The 20736-nt window shown below is 40.3% G+C and overlaps 1 protein-coding gene across 1 annotated transcript; it reads right to left on the reverse strand.

Moving 5' to 3' along the window:
• Positions 1-948: 948 nt before the first annotated feature.
• On the reverse strand, positions 949-19762 carry flii (FLII actin remodeling protein). Its single transcript, XM_037792376.1, has 31 exons — positions 19541-19762; positions 17938-18048; positions 16821-16892; positions 16562-16642; positions 16070-16317; positions 15798-15901; positions 15437-15612; positions 14928-15085; positions 14600-14684; positions 13330-13477; positions 13093-13223; positions 12875-12982; positions 12619-12723; positions 12246-12425; positions 12016-12098; positions 11616-11690; positions 11283-11366; positions 10077-10248; positions 7936-8043; positions 7593-7784; positions 5565-5669; positions 5283-5372; positions 5060-5199; positions 4365-4626; positions 4079-4233; positions 3879-3939; positions 3595-3723; positions 2071-2177; positions 1809-1914; positions 1615-1680; positions 949-1470 (listed from the first exon to the last, which is right to left on the reverse strand). The coding sequence occupies exons 1-31, from the start codon at positions 19601-19603 to the stop codon at positions 1336-1338; spliced, it is 3840 nt and encodes a 1279-aa protein (XP_037648304.1). The 5' UTR covers positions 19604-19762; the 3' UTR covers positions 949-1335.
• Positions 19763-20736: the final 974 nt, after the last annotated feature.

The raw sequence follows: 20736 nt of genomic DNA on the forward strand, positions 1-20736 counted from the left end.
CATTCCTCAGAGAAACAATTATAGTGCTGTTTTCTGTTCAGTCCCTCAAAAGATGAAAAAAAAAAACAATACAAACTGTAAAATTAACTTTTATCTGCCTTAGACTGCTTCAAATGAGCTGCGCAAAAATGGCATCGGGCATGGAGGAGCGACTCCTGCAGTTATGTGCAGTATTTTTCAACCTGGACTAGTTTCCCATGCTTTTGTGTTTTAGGTGACTAATGGGGGACAACGATTTCTATAGCTGGTCCAGTATATAGTCCGTAACAGACAGCTGCAAAACCAGTTGTGAGGGCGAGTGAGCAGCATCAACGTAAAGTTATGTTCACTAAGAGTGCTTGTTTTTACCATTGACAGGCTCAGATTGTTATCATAAGTGTCTGACTACATTATGGAAAGAACCCTAATGAGAAATAAAACATTTTTCTGACCTTCCCATTGATACGGTCTGTTTGTTATTGTGTCCAAGTCCCGCTCAAGGAGAAGTCTCGTTGTGAAATCTGAATATCAGGCATGCAACAGGTCCCACTCTGTACAGCAGTCTTACTCTGTGGAAATACCGTTGTCTTCCGGCAACACGCCAGATTTTATAACAAGACTTCTCCTTGAGCAAGACTCTTTCCGTAATGTCAGACACTTCTAATAACAATCGGAGCCTGTCATGGCAAAAACAAGCACTTTTAGTGGACGTAAATGACAGAGCCAGCTTGCCCCAATAGCAACACATCTACATCTCAATGCTCTCACTCAATACTGGACCAATTTCAGAAATTGTTTTCGCTATTAGTCAGTTAGACACAAAAACAAGACTTGAAAACAGGATTGAAAAATACCAAAGTTACCCTTTAACCCTCCTCCCCTGAAAACTACTGACCATGCAGCACAAGCCACGCGAAAGCAGCAGAAAAGATCGATATGTTAGGGCATTCACCTCCCTTTGGGTTTTTTATAAAGCCTCTGTACACCTTTAGACCTATTTCATCTCAAAACATAATTCTCTTCTATAATTTAACAACAGTATTCAGACTTGCTTCTCAAAAAAGCTTGTAGAAAACAAGTGATATTTTGTCCCAAAGACAGAAAACAGCCAACAGCTTAGTGACCAGAAGTACTTTCACTGATATTGTGCTAAACTTATATCTGTTTTTGTAGGGAGACTCTGACAGTAATCTGTTGAACAGCAGCGCTGAGAAGGAGGGGGGTGGGGGGTAGGAATCAGAGCTCAGGTAAAGCTGGGTTAGGCATAGACATCATCATCATCATCTTACCGGTAGAAAATGACATGGCAGCGAATACATTTGATGCATATGTGAGCGTTTCTGTGCATGATTTTGTCTATGCGAGGGTAGTTTTGAAAGCCCCCCAGGCGTGGAAGCAGCGGCTGAAGCAGTGCGGCTCGTTCCCCTTCCGAACCAGCCGCAGCTTCCTTGGGTGTTCGGCGTCCTTAGAGCGCATGTGCTGGATGTAGACCTGGAGAGGAAGAGGATTAGTTAAGATGTGGATATGGATGTATAATACCAAAATGTTTCTACGCAAATATAAAACACATAAAAAAAAAAAAAAAACTGACAAATGCGCGTACAAGTACACATAAAACTGCAGTTTCTGACTAACCTGGCAGGCTTTGAGACTAAGTTTGATCTCCACCTGGCTGGTCTGAGTTCCGACCCACATGTACACCTGAGGAGGGAAAACAAGGAAATGAGGCAGAAACACAAAAATGAATACAAAACAATTACACATGAAATGATGAATTCAAACTGATTCCACTGTAGACATTCAGACAAGTCTATGATCAATTGTCAAACCTCGTGGCCGTTGTCCAGCAACATGATGTCATCGTCGGCCAAGTCGTCCTGACAAAAGTCTGAGCACTTCTCCGACACGGAGAAATAACCCTTCTCATTTGAACACCTGAGGGAGGCAGAGGTTGAGCCGGGAGAGAAATAAACAGAGTAAAGTAAAGAGAAAGAAGTTAGTATTAATATTGCATATTAATTTATAAATCTGTGCACGCTTCTTTTAACTATAATGACTACATGATACCTAGAGATTATAATGTCCACTCACCTGAAGAGCCGAGCGTGTTTCATATAATCTGCATCTTCGTCGTACGGCTTCTGAGAGCCAATCCCCACCCAGAAGAAGTTCTCTGGCTCCTCCCCCTCATTAATCACCTTGGAGACAAATTGATTAATCAGTTTGACAGAATATGCTTTCATGCAAAATCCATTATTGAGAAGACATGAAGCTAAAGTATCTTTCTTAACCCCCGGGAGGAAATCTAGTTTTTCCATACACATTTTACAGAGAGGGAAGTGGTCAATATATTTCATTTGTGTAAATACTTCACATGTCTTTTAGAGGAATTACTACTTGGGAGAATTTAAATACAAGCTTTTTTGAGTAACACAAGTTGTACTAAAAAGAAAGAAGAAAAGGTCTAAATTTTCTGAAGAACATTCAAGTTTGCCCGCAGCTGAAAACGGGTTGTTATAACCTTTATAATAATTGACATACTAAAAACAGCAAACAATACGGGAGGAAAGCAGTGAAATGGTCAGTTGATATTCAAGCGCTGAACGCAGTTGCTTTGTACGTTGAGAAATAAGAGATGAAAGCAGTTGATATGTCAGTTGAAGTGTAAGAGACTTAGTATTTCCAATATTATAAGTTACAAACACACGAAAGAAATGAATACACATGACTAGGGATGTCACGATATCAGGAATTTGGTAGGTGATACCAATACCAGTGAAATTCCACGATTCTTGATACCACGGTAAAAAACAAATGTAAAACAATAAATCCCATGATCTTCAACATCCACTCCTTTATTACAGTTTGCATACTGGGTTTTGTTAGGAAGTTAAACATGTAATAATTCCCTCTCTATTATCTATTTTATATTGCTGTGAAAACATCTCCTTCAAACAACTGGATTCATTCAACATTTGAACACATCATGATATCTATAGAATTTAACTTCTAGCTCAATACTCATTTTTACTGAATAGAGCCCGAATCATATGTTAATCAATGGCACCTCCCGTTAACGTTAGCTGTTAGCTCCGTGCAGGACTGTGCTGCTTACCGGCTTCTAACGGCTAACGTTAACTAGCTCTAATCCTGGCAATTTAAGAAAACAGATTTGTCGTTCACAATGTAGCATTATTGGGGAAAATTAAGAGTGCGTTCCCTGGATGCGTCGATAGTGACATTACCGCTTCCCAAACACATTTTCTATTGCACCCGGAACAACATGACGCCGTTAGTCTGGAGCCAGGACGGTACCTACAGTGCTGTAGAAAAACAAGTAGCGCCACGTCGATTCTCGTGACATCCCTATACATGACTATAGGAATATTATAGTTCTACTAAGGCACATATAAGAATAATCATAGTACCATAATCATGGCACCTGCACTTTATGATCCATTTATTTGTCTATATTTTGATTTGAATGCTTTTATGTTTGCTTTTAATGTTTGCTTTTACTGCCAAGAGCTGCTAAACTGTTTTTCGTTTTTTTCCATGACAATGACAAAGTCTCTATTCTATTCTATTCTATTCTATGTGCACATAAACATTTACCTGTTTGCTGTATGTGTCATCGAACATGCTGTTCATGATGTCCTCGGCCAGTTTGGCTTCGTCGGGGTCAGCGGCTCTGCCCACCCAGGTGTAAACGATGCCCTGATTGTCTGTGCTCTCAAACGGTACCTGCAGAAAAACACATACCGTTAAACAGAAACCAAAGGCAGGACCTTTTTGGTCACATTTAAACAGTACAAAAGTAGAAGGAGACATCTCTGGTAGAACTTCATACAAATTATTGTTATATCTTCATTATTGTGGGATTTAAAAATAATCGCAACCTTGAGAATGGAGCAAAACTCTGAGTTGAGATTGCTGGAATCTGTTCCAATCTGGATGGTCCTAAGAGAGAGAGAGATGAAAGGTGAAAAACAAAGAAAAAAAATGTTAAAAAGGAAAAAAAAAAAACTCGTCTATCATCAAGACTTCTCTGGAGGAAGCTTGTGACAGTGCTGGTGTGCATGAATCTAATAATAGTTACCTGGTGCAAAGTGCGCTGCCATTGGTGCGTATGTGGTAGAGGGAGGGCTGAGCAGAGTCAGTGTTCTGTTTCCTCTTCCCTTTGTGGATGATAAACTTCCTCTTGAAATGGGACAGGAACTTAAGGTTCTCCTGCTGCTGGGTCATACGCACCACCTAAACAGCAAGAAAAGGCTATGGTTATCAATTCAGCACAATAGTGTTAAAAAAAACCCAAAACTGTTATGCTCAGAGTCTGATTGTCAGCGTGACAATGTCCAAGAATGTGTACAAATCTATCCGGATACCTTCAGTTTTCCAGGGAAAAGACTCTCAAACTTCTTCTGCAGCGAGAAGGTGAAAGTGAGCCAGCCCATGTTGGAGGCCTGCCTGCCCTGCCAGAAGTACACCACACACTGGAAGTCCTCCTCGGCCTGTTTGTCCTCATCATCCTCTGCTGCTGCCGCTCTTCTTCCTGCACCTGCTACACCTCCTACACCTCCTACACCGCCTGCGCCGCCTTCGCCCTCCTTCTTCTCATCATCTTCATACTCCACAGGCACCCAGTATCTAAGAAAGCAGAGCGAGATTAGTGTAAGACAACGAGTCACTTTGACAGAACAAGTATCAAGCCACTGCAGCCACTTCTCTTCTCTGCGTGAATGCATACATTTTTGTATTAAGGTAGGGCCCTGAATATTCTATAAAACTTAAACTCTAATATTCTGTTTAACCCCCTGAGACAGAGACTTTACTGTCTTTCAGAGGCTGTAGCAGGCTGAGTTTTAGAGACATAGTAAAGGTTCTGATATCATATGAAACTAGAAAAACTAAGGATTCTGCCTTCTCATGCTAGCTTGTCAAGAAGGAGGATAAATAACACTCCAAAGTTAAATCTATAAACAATTTAAGTGATGTGTCTGGCTTGATGTACTCCCTCAAGCCCTGAATTTCCACCTCTGCTTGATTCCGGACATCAGTGCACGGTCTTACACATCCATACCTGCAGAGGAAGACGTAGCAGTCCTGGGTGTGGAAGTGTCCAAACTCCTCCTCAGGCAGGCGAGCAAACTTCTTTCCCTCCAACACAAACCCTTCCATGCCATCCAGGTCCTCATTCCACTCCTCCATCAGTTGCTCAGCCTAGACAGAAAAGTATTTGTGTAAATTCACCTATAAAAATAGTGAGTATAAAGGAAAAACAGCAACCATACGTGTGTTGTTACCTCAGTAAGGGCCATGGCTGGCTGCCTGGGGAGGAAGAGGGCTGTGAGGTCGGCTTTCATCTGGTCTTTCTTCTCTGCGTCCTTCTTCACCTGAGAGAGAAAACACAGATAAACACTTACTGTGATAACAACACACAAGCAGCTAAAGATGAAACATCTAACATATTTCTGGTTTTGGACAGTGTATATTTTAAATTACTATTTTATGAACCACTGGTATCCTGCTATCAAAGTATCAGCATTTAGATATTTTAAACAAACACACACATATGTATCACTGACCTTGCCCAGTAGGTTGTCTTTGTCTTTCTGTTGTACAGTCTCAGCTGCTCTGGTGTAGTCCACCTTCAACACATCATCCCAGTTCTTAAACTTGGACTTGTACACCTGAGGAAGAGGAAGAAGAGCAACTAAGATTAAGTTATACTGTGAAGAATAGGAGCTAAACTTGATGACAGCATTTAACCAATGTGTTTACCATTGTACTGGATTTGATATACATGCTAATATTATGCAGGTAGTACTTCACATCATATAGTCGATTCTTTATCCACTCCTGTTCAGTCGATACATCAACGACTTTCTATTTGTTTGTCCTGAAGTCGGAACCCTAATGTACGTAGACGACACGGTTTTATTTGTACATGGCAGAACCAAAGCAGATGCTGCGGCTAATCTCACCAGTTCAATGGCTCAGGTCACAACATGGTCACAACGGTCAGCATGTTCTACTGCAAAACCAATAGCCCCACTAGTGACCCTCATGTACTTGTAGCAGGGGAACAGTGTAAGAAAACACTGCAAAAGGGTCCAGTTCAATCTTGCAAATTTACGATTCACTAGAAATCATGTCTACGGAGACTGCTAAGATGTTTATACATTCTATGAGTTTCACTCATCTGACCTACTGTTTAACAAGCTGGTAACATGCCAAACTTAGTACGCTGAAACCACTCAAATCATTATACAAAAAAGCACTTGTATGCCTCCGCCAACCAGCCAAGTTGCAGTTTACATCCATGTCTGTCCAAAATGTCATCACTTCATCATTTCATCCTATTAGACATTGGTGTGAAATTGTCATAATTAGCACATGAATTCTTTAGTTATGGCTAAAAATTAGTTTTGTGAGGTCACAGTGACCTTTGACCACCAAAATCTAATCAGTTCATCCTTGAATCAATTCCCTCCAGGCGTTCTTGAGATATCACGTCCATGAAAATGGGACAGACGTACGTAAGTACAGATGGAAAACCTGCCTTCCTCCATGGCTGTCGTGGAGGCATAAAACTCAAAGCACTTCCATCACTGCCCATTATCAGATTTTAACTAATAAAATATTGTTAACTTGTGCTTGGTATACAAAGTCATCCATGCATGACTCAGCTCTACCGCCACTTGTAGCCTATAGATATAGAATTGCATTGCTAGGCAACAGCTTGGGTCTATGCCAACTTCCTGTTAGCTGATGTCATTCACATACGCTGCAACAGGAAATAAACTGGGACACATTTAGAACTTTGAAATAGTCTATATCAACAAAAGAACCGATACACTAGGGGTCTGTAAGAGGAGATTAGACTATTCCGTTGTGATAAAGTGCCTTTAGCCAGTCAGCCTGGTCTTTCAGAGGTTCAAGAGAGTCGAATATAATTCCAATTCACATTAGATAACTAAACACTTACATATCTTTCAGTAACCAAACAAAACAATGGATGATTAATACATACACGTCAGCACTAAACTATGTTTTTGATGCTGCTATCTATATGTCTGCTTGCTTGCAAAGTCGTATACTGTGTAATGTATATATGTCACTACTGCTTTTAAAACCTGTGTGTCCTTTTCAAATCTATAAACTGCGTGCCCTGTTTTTTGTTTTGATGTATTTTAGGAAGCCTTTTGTAATACCTTGGCCAGGGCCTACAGATGAAAAATAGCCTGTTGGCTAATTCTGGCTTTTATTTTACCATGTGTATTTATTCATTTGCACTGTCCCTTCTCTCAAATAAACTAAACTATTAATGTATTTTCAAGGGTGTAAAATAAGAGCAACATTACACTTGAAACATTGTTTGTTTTCTTCCTTCTTGCAGAATTGTGCACAAGTGAACATCCATTTATCTGTCACACTGCAAATGGTCAGTAAGGTGTATTTATTTATCCCTTCACAACAGACCAAGACCTTTACAAGACAGCAGGTAAAGCAAGTGGATGTTGTTGATTTTTTAAAATTGGTTTTGCTGACCTAACATTTTTACTTCCCACAGTCTCAGGTCTGCAGCAGCATTTGAAGTGGTGGGGTATTACCTGGCACTCGGTGCCCTCCAGGTTGCGCGTGACGCTGGCGTGTTTGGGCCGGTGCAGCATGGAGCAGATCTCCTGACCCAGTTTTAAGGCGGCGGCTCGGACGAGACGCGGAGACTTCCTCCCGATCCAGATGAACACGTCAGACCAACAGTCCAGGATGTACACGCACTTTGTGTCGAGCAGAGACTGCACCTGTGGAGAGGGATGGAAATATTGAGAAGAGGAGGATGTAAAATAAAAAAAAAAGAAAGTGAAGTAGGAAATGGAAATTTGAAACATTCTTGTAGCATTATGTCAGCCACATAATCATGCCCTCTAGTGAATATGCAGCAGATAAACATACCAGTCTCATCTCTGGCGAAGTGTCCAGTTTGATCTTGCGGTCTTTGTGCTCGACTGACAGCTTGTAGTTAATCTGTGGCAGCTCCAGGTAGCCCAGACCCAAGCCCACCTACAGGACAATGATAAAGAAAACATCAATGAAGTGGGATTTCCTTTCTAGCAATGTGATCTGTTGCCTTGACTTTTAAGAGTGCTCCCCTTGTCATAGACATTTTGTTACTGACACACATGTACATAGGTCACAAACTATTTGGCCTTTTTTCCCCTTTGTTAATTACCTCCTGTTGCATGGGAGTTCACATGTAAATGTGGAAATAGTCTGACCAGTTTTATGGCTGATATGCGGCCAACTAACCAGTGTAACGGTATGACCAGTTGCTTTGTTGGGGCTGCCTGTTAGGTCAACGCCTAAATATATTTCATCAGGCTTGTGAGTCAATATTTTTAAGTTAGTCAACTGCACAAAAGGACTAAAGCATATAGCATAATAAAACACAACATTCATTCTTGAATTACAATTTGCTGAACGGTTATTATGCAATTTTCGCCCAATGATGCCAAAAACATTCTGCCTACTGCAGGTTTAGCAGTTAAAGGTCAGGCAAAGAAAACACAACAGAGAAAACGGTTCCTTACAGAAAACCCCAAAATCCAGTCTGTATTTCCCACTCCCGTAAATCCCCAGAACAAAATAATGTTCACTTCTAGTTCCACTATCAGTTCAGTTCTAGTCAGTTCACTTGTGAAACAATTAGTTCAGTTCAATTCACTCACAAAAAAAGAATAAAGTAAAAAGGAATACAAATCAGATTTGACTGGAGTTACCTCTGAGTCACGTGAATCAAGTGCAGTCTGTGTTTTATGAAAAGTCACTAGAGGGTTGGTTTACAGCTACTGTAGCATGAAACTTCAAGGAACATATGATCTCGGGCCGGAGATCTCCCAGGAATTAATTAATTAATTAATTTCAGCAAGACAGATTTGTGCAAGGCAGACTATAAACAAGTAAAGAAGATGGTCGTCAAATTTCTGCTCCAACAGGACGGTCTCACCACTTCCTCATAGCACTGCGCCATCTTGGATGGAACATAAGGTGAATAATTGGACTGGTTTAAAGATGGAGGTGTGTCTGTGACAGGGATGGGTGTGTATGTGATGAGCCAAAATATATCAACCTCTGGTGGTAGTGATAGCAGGACGCTACACCTGTTTGACTCAGTTACTATAAAGCAGAGGTGGGACCAAGTCATTGTTTTGCAAGTCACAAGTAAGTTTCAAGCCCCAAGTCCTAAACTTGGAGTTTGAAGTCCTAAACAAGTCATAATGCGCTTTTCACCAAATGTAATGCCATTTTAACAGAGTTACTGGCGCCAACTGGTGCTCATTAGTATAACATTACCCAATAATATTCACAATAGCCGAGAGTTTAGAGTTCAATAAAAAAACACCACTTTTTGGGGATTCAGCGATTAAAAACAAAAGAAAGAAATTCAGTTCAGTTCAGTTATTTTCCCCCACGAGTGAATCCTCTTCTCAAACAAATCAATAAAGGATCTCTCAAAAAGTGAATAAACCCAACATCTCCAACGCTGGGTGAGTTACCTCCGGTACCGGGCAGTTGATCGTCTCCTTGCACGCACTTTTTAGATAACATACTTTTTAATCTTTGGGCTTTGGGGAAAGTATCAAGTATTCTCATGTCAAAACGCTGAAGTCCAAGTGAAGTCATGAGTCATTGTTGTGAAAGTTCAAGTCGAATTGAAAGCCTTTTTAAAATTTTGTCAAGTCAAGTCTTAAGTCATCAAATTTTTGACTCGAGTCTGACTCAAGTCATGTGGCCCGAGTCTACACCTCAGCTATAGAGTCATTTTTCTTAAAACATTTTTGGTATTTGGTCTATCCCACATACTGCACATCATCATGGGCCAATTTACAAAAACACAGTTACATGTGACTTCAAGGCTGTGATAAAGCAGAAAGCTCAACAGTAAATCCTACACACCTCCTACAACACTGACCAATTTGCATTACACCTACACTACCTTAACGCTGCATGTACGCTTCTACTGTAGACCACATTAACATTCACAGGGTGAAGTTAGTTGCGGAGAGTAGTGCCGTATAAAGGCTAAAAAGACTTACCTTGTATAGTTTAGGTCTGACAGGAGAGAAGTCTTCTGGTACGTGTTTCTTGATCTCCTCTGGTTGTCCTCCCAGTACCTCCCAGAACTCTGGAGGCTCCTGGTTCTGCATGAGGGTTGAGATCTCTGCCTTCCCTTTACGCTCATTCTTATTGATCTTTTCTGCAAATAACCTGAAAGATGAAAACAATGCACACACACTTTGCATCACTATATTTAAAGTCTTTCCAAAGTCTTTTTATTGATTGTTAATAATGACTAAAACAGTAACTGTACAAGAAATGTTGTTGTCACCTTTCACCAATAAACTAAATCTAATTTAAAAAGATTTTTTCTCACACAATAAGTAAGGGTAAAGGTCATTGTTGTGAAATAAACTCAACCAGGGCGATGCTGCAAAACCAATATCCTGCTTTTTACACGGCTACTTACTTAAGAAATCAATAATTTGACACAAAAATGGTTCGCCAGAGTCCGACATCTGAACTGCGCCCATAGCAACGGCCTGTTATACATGGCAACAGTCTGCTGTGATAAAATTACAGACCGTAGAACGCTGTGATTTACCAATCAGAATCGAGTATTCAACAAAGCCGTGTAATAAACATTTTTAAATGTTTATATGATCATTCATATCCATCTGCTCATAATAAAACAAACACATGGGCAACAACAGCACATATTCCAAATTATGGATAAATAAAGTTAAAATTATAGACAACAATACAGAGAAATTATCTATAATATACCTTAATAGTAACAGAAAAAGTAAATAAAAAATAAAGGCAATCAAAATTAATAAATAGAATATGAAAAGAAAAAATAAATAAATAAATAACATGATAATTAAAAAAATAAAAAAGCTACTCTAAGATTACTGTAGGGGGTTTCTCAAAAAATGTCAATTAGGGGTGCACACTTTGTAAAATGTACTCTGCTCGCCAGGTAGCGTAATGGATTTTCACTAGATTCATAGAGACATAATGTCTCTAATCCAGTGTGAGAGGGAAGGAGGGGCAGAATCCTTCCACCTAAGTAAGACAGCTCGTCAAGCTAGTAAAGAAGTAAAAGCCGACAAGTTCAGTTTTGCTTTTGATTTAAGTTTCTTTTTTTATTTTAATTGTGCCCCTCCTAACATGGAAACCAACTTGAGATTTGCCTTCCAAGTGTCAGAAAAGTTTGTGTTACTTGTTGATTTGTTCCCTACCTGGCCTTTGTGGTGCCGCTGAGAGTAGCGTTGGCTCCTCTCCAGATAAAGATGTCCAGGCCTGTGTCCAACAGGAAGACATACCTGACAAAAGGAAAAAAGCAGGATGTCATGGACACAATGCTCCAAGTTCCACACTAAAATGACACACAGCGTACATATCAAATAGCAGCAGGAAGAAATGAGCAACAAATCAACTGGAGGTCTACAGTAACTGCTATGATTATGTCAAACAGAGAGAAGAGGGATGCATTAGAAAGCAGGGAGTGTGTGGCAAAGAATGCAAGTGTACGTCATGTGTTATATAAGGCAGAAAGGGTGTGTGAGAGTTACCGGGGATCGAGGGAGGAGGCCTTCGCAGGTACAGACTCCAGTCTGATGTTTTTCTTGCCATAAATTCTGTACAACCTGATAAGACACACAAAAGGATTAAAACCGGATTAAAAAAGAATGTTTCCAGACCATACAGACGCAGTAGTTTACACCACAGAATGCTCAATTCATTACAGCTAAATGTGCAAGCTACAAGCAAAAAAATTATAAAATGAAGTCAGACTCCAAATAAACTTGATTTTGAGCAGCTTTTCAAAACAAAGATCGAGATTACTACAAATAAAAGCCAAAGATAAATAATATAATATATTTGTTCGACTTAAAGCTAGGGTTGGTAATCTTCATCTTCTTCTTCGAAAACATTTGTTATATTTGTTGAAATTCTCTTTAAAAAGCTTACTTGACAGAATAGTGTGTGTCCTCCACAGTGTAGAATCCGCTGGCTGTTCCTCCCTCAATGTAGGAGATCTCATTGTTAAACACCTGCACGCGAGACAAAAAGCCACAGTGATTTTACCTCATGCTAAAGCTTAGATTGATCAGAAGTTTCTAGATTGTTAGTTATTTGTGTGTTTATCTCTGCGTGCCTGATATATTTGTACTGTCTGTGCACAGTATATTTATACATACGGCACTGAACTCCTCGCTCTCATCTCCCATCTCCTCCCGTATCGTCCTGCACTCCGCTCCGAGGAAATTCCTGAGGTTGACGGCGTGGATGGCGGAGCCGGCCTTCTTGTCCAGAGTGGCTTCCTGGCCGATCCAGTAGTAGATCTGCCAGTTCAGTGCGCCGTTGTCATCCTCGAAAGTCTACAATTGCAAAAAGAAGAATGTAAGAAGGATGTCGTACATGAAAACTTACAGATGTTCCAGCTGTAGCCAAGAATAATCTATGTTGTTTGATTAATCCAATTTGTCTGATGATAATCTAAGTAATGACGGTCCGTCCATTCATTCTACTGACACGTATCTCATGTAAATGATGGCAGATTTGATGCGTTACCTTGAGGATGATGTAGCAATCAGCCTCATAGAACTTGTTATGGAAAGCTTCGTCCACTTGCATTGGAATAAAGTTCTCTATCTGCCACACCGATACACCTGGAATCTGGAGGACGGGGAAACAGAAGAGATATGTACGCTGATATCTGCACAATGCAAAGCAGAAAAATCTAATTTGACATTTGTATAAATCAATCTTCGGGGGCACTTTGGTTGGTTGTATTTGAGAACAGTTAGATCACACACACACAGATTACCTGCCCCACGTCCTCCACATAGAACTCAGAGTAGTCCAGATGAGGCTTCTCTAGACTCTTGTCCCAGCGCCGGACCTTTAATTCACTATAACTCAATTCCCCATTCTCCTGCAAAATTAGCAGATTTCTTGGTTAATTAAATGTAAATGAACCAGATTGTGTTTAGCATTCTTCCTGTGGGCTGTGTAGCCATCTTTCTTTATCTTTTCCTCCCTCACCTCCAAGTTCTTCTTATCCTGTGCGACGTCACTCATGCCCTTCAGCACCTGCTTTGCCTGATCATCTTGAGAACAGTCCTTCCTCCTCCTTAGCCTCATCTTCCTCGCCAGGGGATCTCGGGGGCTGGCTCCTGGACACATGTACACAAGTTTATTGACAGAAGAACAAGGGGCACTGTTACTGTATACATTCATGTACAAAACTCTACATGCAGTTAAAGACATAAATACACATACCTCCTCCGGCGGCTGCTACAGTAGCAGGCGAGGCCCCGGCCAGCCGGAGCTGGTTCGGTAGGGAGAAGTCGATGTTGTACCACTCTGCTGCTCTGTCGACTGGTTTCGGAGGCATCACCAGGTTGGGGTTCTCACGCACATCCAGAATCTACAGATAGAGAAATGAATGGGAAAATATTTGTGGTAATCTTTGAGACAATGAAATATATGTATTTGATGCAAACATTATGACGTTACAGAGCACTACATTTTATTGCTTTATCATTTCAAGTCCTGTACATTATTTATATAATATTCCTACAGAAACTTATTTACTGTATTATGATTTTATTGTTTTTAACTTTTTTTCTTCTAATTTACAACATCACCGTATGGTAAAAATTTCAAAAGATTTTTCATGATGTCACTATTCTATGTCAAATAATATTACATATTTTTTATCTAACTGTATCCTAGGGATGTCATGATACCAGAAATTTAGTAGTCAATACCAATACCGGTGAAATTCAACGATTCTCGATACCGAATTCGATACCACGGTATAAAAACAGAACAATAAATCCCATGTACACTCCTCATTTGAATGCTGTTTTTTGCAAATTTATTATTAATCTCTGATGATCCACATCAAGTTTTTCGCCAAAAACTAAACGGTTCAAGATTGCATTTGTACACATCATGATAACATTACAATTTACCCTCACGTAATACTCGACTAATACCTTATATTTTATAAAATACACCTTGAACGCATCATAATGTAACTCAATGCAACCTCTGTACGTTAGCTGTTAGTTACGTTATTTAGCCAAGCAGGACTGTGCTGCCCACTGGCTGCTAACAGCTAACGTTACTAGCTCTGCTTCTGCCGATTTCAACGCGGATTTGTTGTTCACAATGCAGCATCATCAGGGAAACTTTCTATCGTCCCCAGGATACTGTTAGTTTCAAGCTCCGATCCCCCGGTACCTACAATACTTTAGAAAAACAAGTCCCAACATGTTTTCAGAAATTTGGCATCGACTTGGTGGCGAAGTATCGGCTCTGGTGACATCCCTACTGTATCCTATTTCTTTCTTATATTTGTTGTAACATACTTTGTCCAACGTTTTCTCTCCAGTCATGAGGGAGGTTACAGCCAGATTACTTTAATCCACTTAGACACTTTTACAAAGTAATCAAACTCACATTAATCCACCATTTACCCAATATAAATGCTGTTTAAGTCCAGTATTATCTGAGTACTTTACTAGTAGTGACGTTAGTATACCTCCAAGTCAGTCAAGAAGTGGACGGCCTCAGGCAGTGTTACCAGGCGGTTCTTATTCAGCACCAGTTTCTTCAGTTTGCCACACCTAGACAAACAGCACAAAACCACATGTTCACATAACTGCATATTGTAGTGTGGTGACAAAATAGGTCATGTACACAGAATCTGCTATTGCTAATACTTTTTTACATAGCTGTATAAATGAACCTTGAATGGTTCTTCAAAAAGACTCAGCCTTTCAGGGAAACATGTTCGATGAAAGAATCCGCAATCGAGATGTAAAAAAAAAAAAAAAATCAATCTGTGTTTGATTGTGTGTTACACTCGCCTGCAGAGTCCCTCTGGGATGAGTTCCAGGTTGTTGTTAGCGGCCATGAACTCAGTGAGGCTGGCCAGTTTGCCCACGCCAGGTGGAACACCATCGAAGTCCAATTTGTTTGAGTTTACATACAGCTTCTTGAGTTTGGCCAGCTTACAGATTGCAGACTGGATGGAGACACATGAGCAAACTTTAAACCTTAGACATTTTACACAAATAATAAAAAGACAAGCATTAAAATAACAGAAATACAGAATTCTAGCAAGAAAGTAAGTCAGATAAGTAAATCACTCCGTAAACCAATTTGTTATTGAAGGGTTGGTTCACCCACATTCACATATTTCTCTGTATTTAGCCATACAGATGCCCAGATTTTCAGCTATTCATCTCTTTGATTTCTAGATTTCAAATCTCATTTGTAATATTGAAGCAACTCCAGGTACACGGCTTTCTAAACACTGGTGGTAAAAAAAAAGAGTGGCTTCTTGAGACAGATGTGTAATCATCATTGTCCTTACCGGCATTGAGGTGAGCTGGTTACGACTCAGGTTAAGCGTCTCCAGCTGAGTCCACTGGTCAATGCAGAGGGACAGTTCTGAGATCTGATTACTGCTTAGGTTGAGTCTCTTCAAGCTGCCCAGTGAATAGAGGCACTCTGGCACCCGAGACAGGTCGTTACATGACAGGTCAACATCTGGGGGGAGATAGAGAGAGAGGAGGAACAGAGGGAACATGTTTTTTTTTTTTTAAAAGTATGTTTCTCCAGAAAGAGAGTGTGAGGATATAATGTATGAAGGAAAGTGTGCCAGGTCCCTAAATAATTGGTCTGGAAGAAACAAGAGAGTGGTGTGTGTGTGTGTGTGTGTGTGTGTGTGTTACCTGCTAGTTGTGTCAGACCCTCCAGGCTGGTGGGCATGTTGCTCTGGGTCCTCTGGGTGTTTCTCAGGTGGAGAGTCTGCAATGCCACCATGGCTGGCAGCTGGCTGCTCAGACACACAGATTAAAAGAATTAGAACAGCATTAAATAAATGCATATTTCTGTTATCTAAATAAATATACCACTTAGATTTAGGCCTAACATGCGACCTATGAATTTCTAGGTGTTTTGGTAAAGGTGTGAAGTAAAGGATAGAGGAAACGTGTCTTCTTACCGCAGCTGGGCATGCATCAACGGGTTGTTGTTCAGCGTGAGCGTCTGCAGGTGAACCAGGCGTCTCATCTGGGGTGGCAGGCTGTCCAGCTTGTTGTCGCTCAGGTCCAGATACAGCAGGTCTGTCAGGTTGATGAACAGCTGGTTGGGGATGGAGTCAATGCTGTTGTGGCTCAGATTCAGCACCAGCATGTTCCTGCTGTTCTCCAGGTCCCTGGGGATCTCTGACAGCTGATTGTAACTCAGGTCCTGAAGGAGAAAAAAGGGAAATGTATTGTTTTTCATGAAAATACTGTCTGGGAGACTGTTTTTTTTTCGGGACAGTAAAGTCATTTGAAAAAGAGGGAAAGGTAATAGGTGTAAAGTTAAGGCAGTGGACCAGAAAATAAGGAAAGGAAGCATGTTGTAGAAATAATTGTAGGTAGACTGTAAAGGAAAATCTTCAAAGGTTTGATAAACAGAGAAGGAGTAACTGTGTGAGATTATTATGTACCAGCACAGAGAGGTCATCTAGCTGAAAGATGTCATCGGGGACTCCAGAGTTTTTCAGGTTGTTGGCTCTGGCTACCACCGCCTGCACACAAAGTGAAACACATTTAGGGCTCTATTAGAACTACACATTGGTACACGTAGAAACAGGCCATAGTCAAAGCATTATATTAAAATCAATAGTGCTTATGCTTATGGCCAGTGGAAGAAATCGGCATGTGCTTTATGTGTATTTTCTTATGCGTGTTGTGGGTGTCAGTTACCCGTAGGTTCGGTAAGCTGGACAGTTCTCCATGTAAAGTGGTCAGGCTGTTGTGACTCACTGAAAGATGCTCCTAAAGAAGGAAAACACAGAGGTTTTGGTTTACAGATACACAGTGCACTGCACAAACAAAACACAATCTAAAACATAAATGCGCTCTACAAGGTGCCCTGGTCACCGCTGTGCAATGCACTTCTTGCACCGATGCCCTTTTGTCTCTAAATAGAGTGATTCAACTGCAAACAGGGTAAAAAATCAAGATAGATAAACACACACCAGACACTGGGACTCCTAGCCATGATAACAGACTAATCTTATTTACCTAGACCTGGTTAAGATCAAGCATGTTAGCATGAAGCACCTTTTCAGCGTAGCCAGCTTTGGAGGTTTAGATTAGATAATACTATCAAAGATATTGGGGATTAAAGTAGGGCTGTGTGTGCTCTTAATCAGGCGAGGTTTCACTGGTGAAATGCACATCTGATTAGATAAACAATGCAAATATGTTACTTGGTGACATCACCACGTTATGGAAGAAAAGGCATGACTTGATCAAAGCATTTCAGGCAGTTCAGGAGCAGTGTTTCTGTGGGGGAGAGTAACTCCCTTTGGCGTGGACTTTGGCTTTTGTAACTTTGAAGACCTTTTACATGGACAACAAACTATATAACACACTAAAGGAAAAGCACAAAAGCATAATAGGTCCTATTTAATGCCTCCATATTTAGAAATGTGAGGAAAAGCTAATTAGGGATGTCCCAAATACCATTTTTTGGGCTTCGAAGCTTCGGTGAGAAATATTCGAAGGTATTCAAAGCTTCTGGACAGTGGCGCTGCCGCACTACTGTACAAACATGAACCTCTACACATAACAAACAGCGATAGCCGTCTGAGAATAACTAATAATAATTAATGTTGAATATGAATAATAAATAATGTTGTGGGATTATTTATTTCATTGGCTGTATTGGGATTTATACATTATTATCACATACTTAAATATAAAAAAAATATTTAAAAAATTAGGCATTTGGATACTGATTTGGAGGTCTATTACCATGGCAACGGTCGAAGCTGCCCTAAAGCTAATAACTAGCAAATAGCCCTGAATATCTCACCAGCTTCTGCAGAGAGGCCAGCTCCTCTGGGAGGTAACACAGTCCTGTCCTGTTCAGTTTCAGCCATCGCAGACTGCTCATACACTTGACATGCTCTGGGAAGTATCCACCCTGTAAAGACAGATAGGGGAGAGAGAGATGGGAGACAGTAGAAGAAGAGGAGAATGACTTTGGATATCAGTCACACTGGTATTTACTTTATTTAATTTATCAATGCTATGTCTTTGTAATGTTAAATTGTGATGGAGTTGGTGGAGGGTGTTGAAGGTTTTTTCTGAAACATAATTTCCACATCATTATCAAAATGTGTCCAACACTGCACATTAACATGGTGAATACAGAAGAATGAGAACAGTAAATGTCTACATACAAAATTAGAAGTTGACATCAACCATGTTGTTGTGTATTATGTAAATACTGTAAATCTACTGTTACGGATATGTGCAATAACATATGCTGATCATTCTGTGAAATGATTATATGATGCTGTGCAATAATTATATAATTATCTGATGGACACTTTGTGCAATAATCTGGCAAAACTGTCTCATCAATATACATATTGTATTTTTATATTGTATTATCTTTTATATTTCTATTGCACTATCTCTCTTTTTATTGTAGTATCTTTTCATTAGCACCTATGGGATCTAATTTCGTTGTACTACACAATAACAATAAAGGGCTTGAATCTTGTTTTGCCTGTCTTTGTGGATGGGCGTGATGGGTACAAATTGTCAAACATCCACAAGTCATTTACAACTTAGCTACATGAGTAAATGCAGCAAACATCTGGCCAGCTGTGATGTTCACTTTTAATATATTTTACAGTCAGGATAAGAAACCTGAAAAGTTAAAGTCATAATGGCACAAGTCTATGGCACAACTTGGCAGAGGAAATGACGTCATCCTACACAGTCTAAAATTAGATCATCATCCAGCCAGATAAAAAAAAAAGTTGTTTCTCCAGCTTATCTGTACTACTCTCATACTGACATGGCAGCTAGTGTTAAGTAATGTCACACATATAGTTCATACACATGCCAGATACATGATATCAGCTGTCAAAGCTGCCAACCAGAGCTGCCTTCTCAACTTCCCTAAACTAAGCTCTCAGCAAAATGTGTCTACAAGTATGACGACATTGAGTCAACAAACTCTAAAACGTTAGCTATTGTTTTTGACCACATAATTACCTAACTTAAAGGCTTTATAAAGCTGACATGTTCTGGCACAGAGAGCTCGTGGTTCTGACTCAGAGTCAAAGTTAGCCTACAGTGAAGCTAATGTGGCTAACGTGACGTTGGAAACAAGGTTATTATCGCAAACTACCCAGAATAAACTAACCTAACATAATAATGAAGTAACGCTACATTCACAGCACTATTCCCCTTAAATAGAAACATGTTTATATTAACATACTGGCTGCTCGTGGCCGACACAGCAGACATGTCAAACATCTGACAACTAGCTAACGCCCAATGATAGCGAGCTAAGCTAAGCTAGCTCAGCCGTTAGCCGTCTCTAACTTAGATTAGCTTTAGCAGTCAGTTGCCCAGCAGCGGTGGATATAAACTCAACAAATACTGATTAAAATGCTCACTTTGAAGTCGTTTCCACTGAGGTCTACCCCCCTGATGAAGGGAAGCACTCCGGTAGCAGCCATCTCTGGTTGATGTCAGCTGCTCAGAACAGATCCAACCTCAACGGCTCTATTTTGATCCGGAGGAGGGAGGCGTTGTGGAGGACTGCTCTTCTTCTTCTCTTGATTGTTAGCGGTGGTTAATAACCAGCGCCGCCCCATGGCTTACACAATAACTACTATAGGTTATAATAATCTGTATACAGCGCCCTCCAGTGGTCATCAGAGATTACAATACAGTAGTGATGGGAATTTCAGCTCTTTTTAGTGAGCCAGATCATTTGGCTCAGCTCACCAAAGAAGAGCCGGCTCTTTCGGCTCCCAAACGGCTCTTCATTTTACCACTTCTTCCTTTTATAATTCAGCCAAATTTACTGTCATTTACTGTTCTCATTCTTCTGTATTCATAAGGTTAATGTGCAGTGTTTGATACATTTTGATAATGATGTGGAAATTATGTTTCAGAAAAAAACGTTCAACACCACCAACCAACTCCATCACAATCTAACATTACAAAGACATAGCATTGATAAATTAAATAAAGTAAATACCAGTGTGACTGATATCCAAAGTCATTCTCCTCTTCTTCTACTGTCTCCCATCTCTCTCCCCTATCTGTCTTTACAGGGTGGATACTTCCCAGAGCATGTCAAGTGTATGAGCTTTTGACCTATGATTAGTATGTGTGCACATATTAGTGATGGCGAGCTGAAGCTTCATGAAGCATTGAAGCTTTCCAGCAAATTGGTTCGGAAAAGGGTTCATTTCTGAGGCTTCATGTGCACACGAAGCCAAAGAGTGTAAAACAGGCAGATATGATCTTAACCATGTGATCTGTGATATACTGCATTTTGTGCCAGTAAAAGGCTGTTGGGAATGACTATAAACAATGAAGAAAAATATATTACCATATAATCCATTTATATCTATATAGTATATAATATAATGTCTATTTTCTAGTAAGTATATTATGAATGAGTATATAACACTCCTCTCTCTCTTTCTCTCCTCCTCTCCCTCCTGCTCTGTACCTGTAGACTGTCAGCGCGCCGCGCAACCCCCGCCCTCCCTGCACGATGTTATGATCCTTGTCTGTCATCACCTGATTGGTCGCAAGGACGTCATTAACACAACATTCAGTCACAGTCAGTGCATGG

Source organism: Sebastes umbrosus, chromosome 14 (assembly GCF_015220745.1).
Source record: "Sebastes umbrosus isolate fSebUmb1 chromosome 14, fSebUmb1.pri, whole genome shotgun sequence".
Lineage (NCBI taxonomy): Eukaryota > Metazoa > Chordata > Actinopteri > Perciformes > Sebastidae > Sebastes > Sebastes umbrosus.

Excerpts from the sequence above, each read along its gene's own strand:
- flii (XM_037792376.1), bottom strand. The coding sequence starts at position 19,603 with ATGGCTGCTACCGGAGTGCTTCCCTTCATCAGGGGGGTAGACCTCAGT. Across the intron at positions 11,691-12,015 it reads GACACACACTATTCTGTCAA|GTTGTACAGAATTTATGGCA; the intron begins GTAAGCTTTTTA and ends GTGTCTTATCAG. Across the intron at positions 10,249-11,282 it reads AGCGGCACCACAAAGGCCAG|GTTATTTGCAGAAAAGATCA; the intron begins GTAGGGAACAAA and ends TTCATCTTTCAG.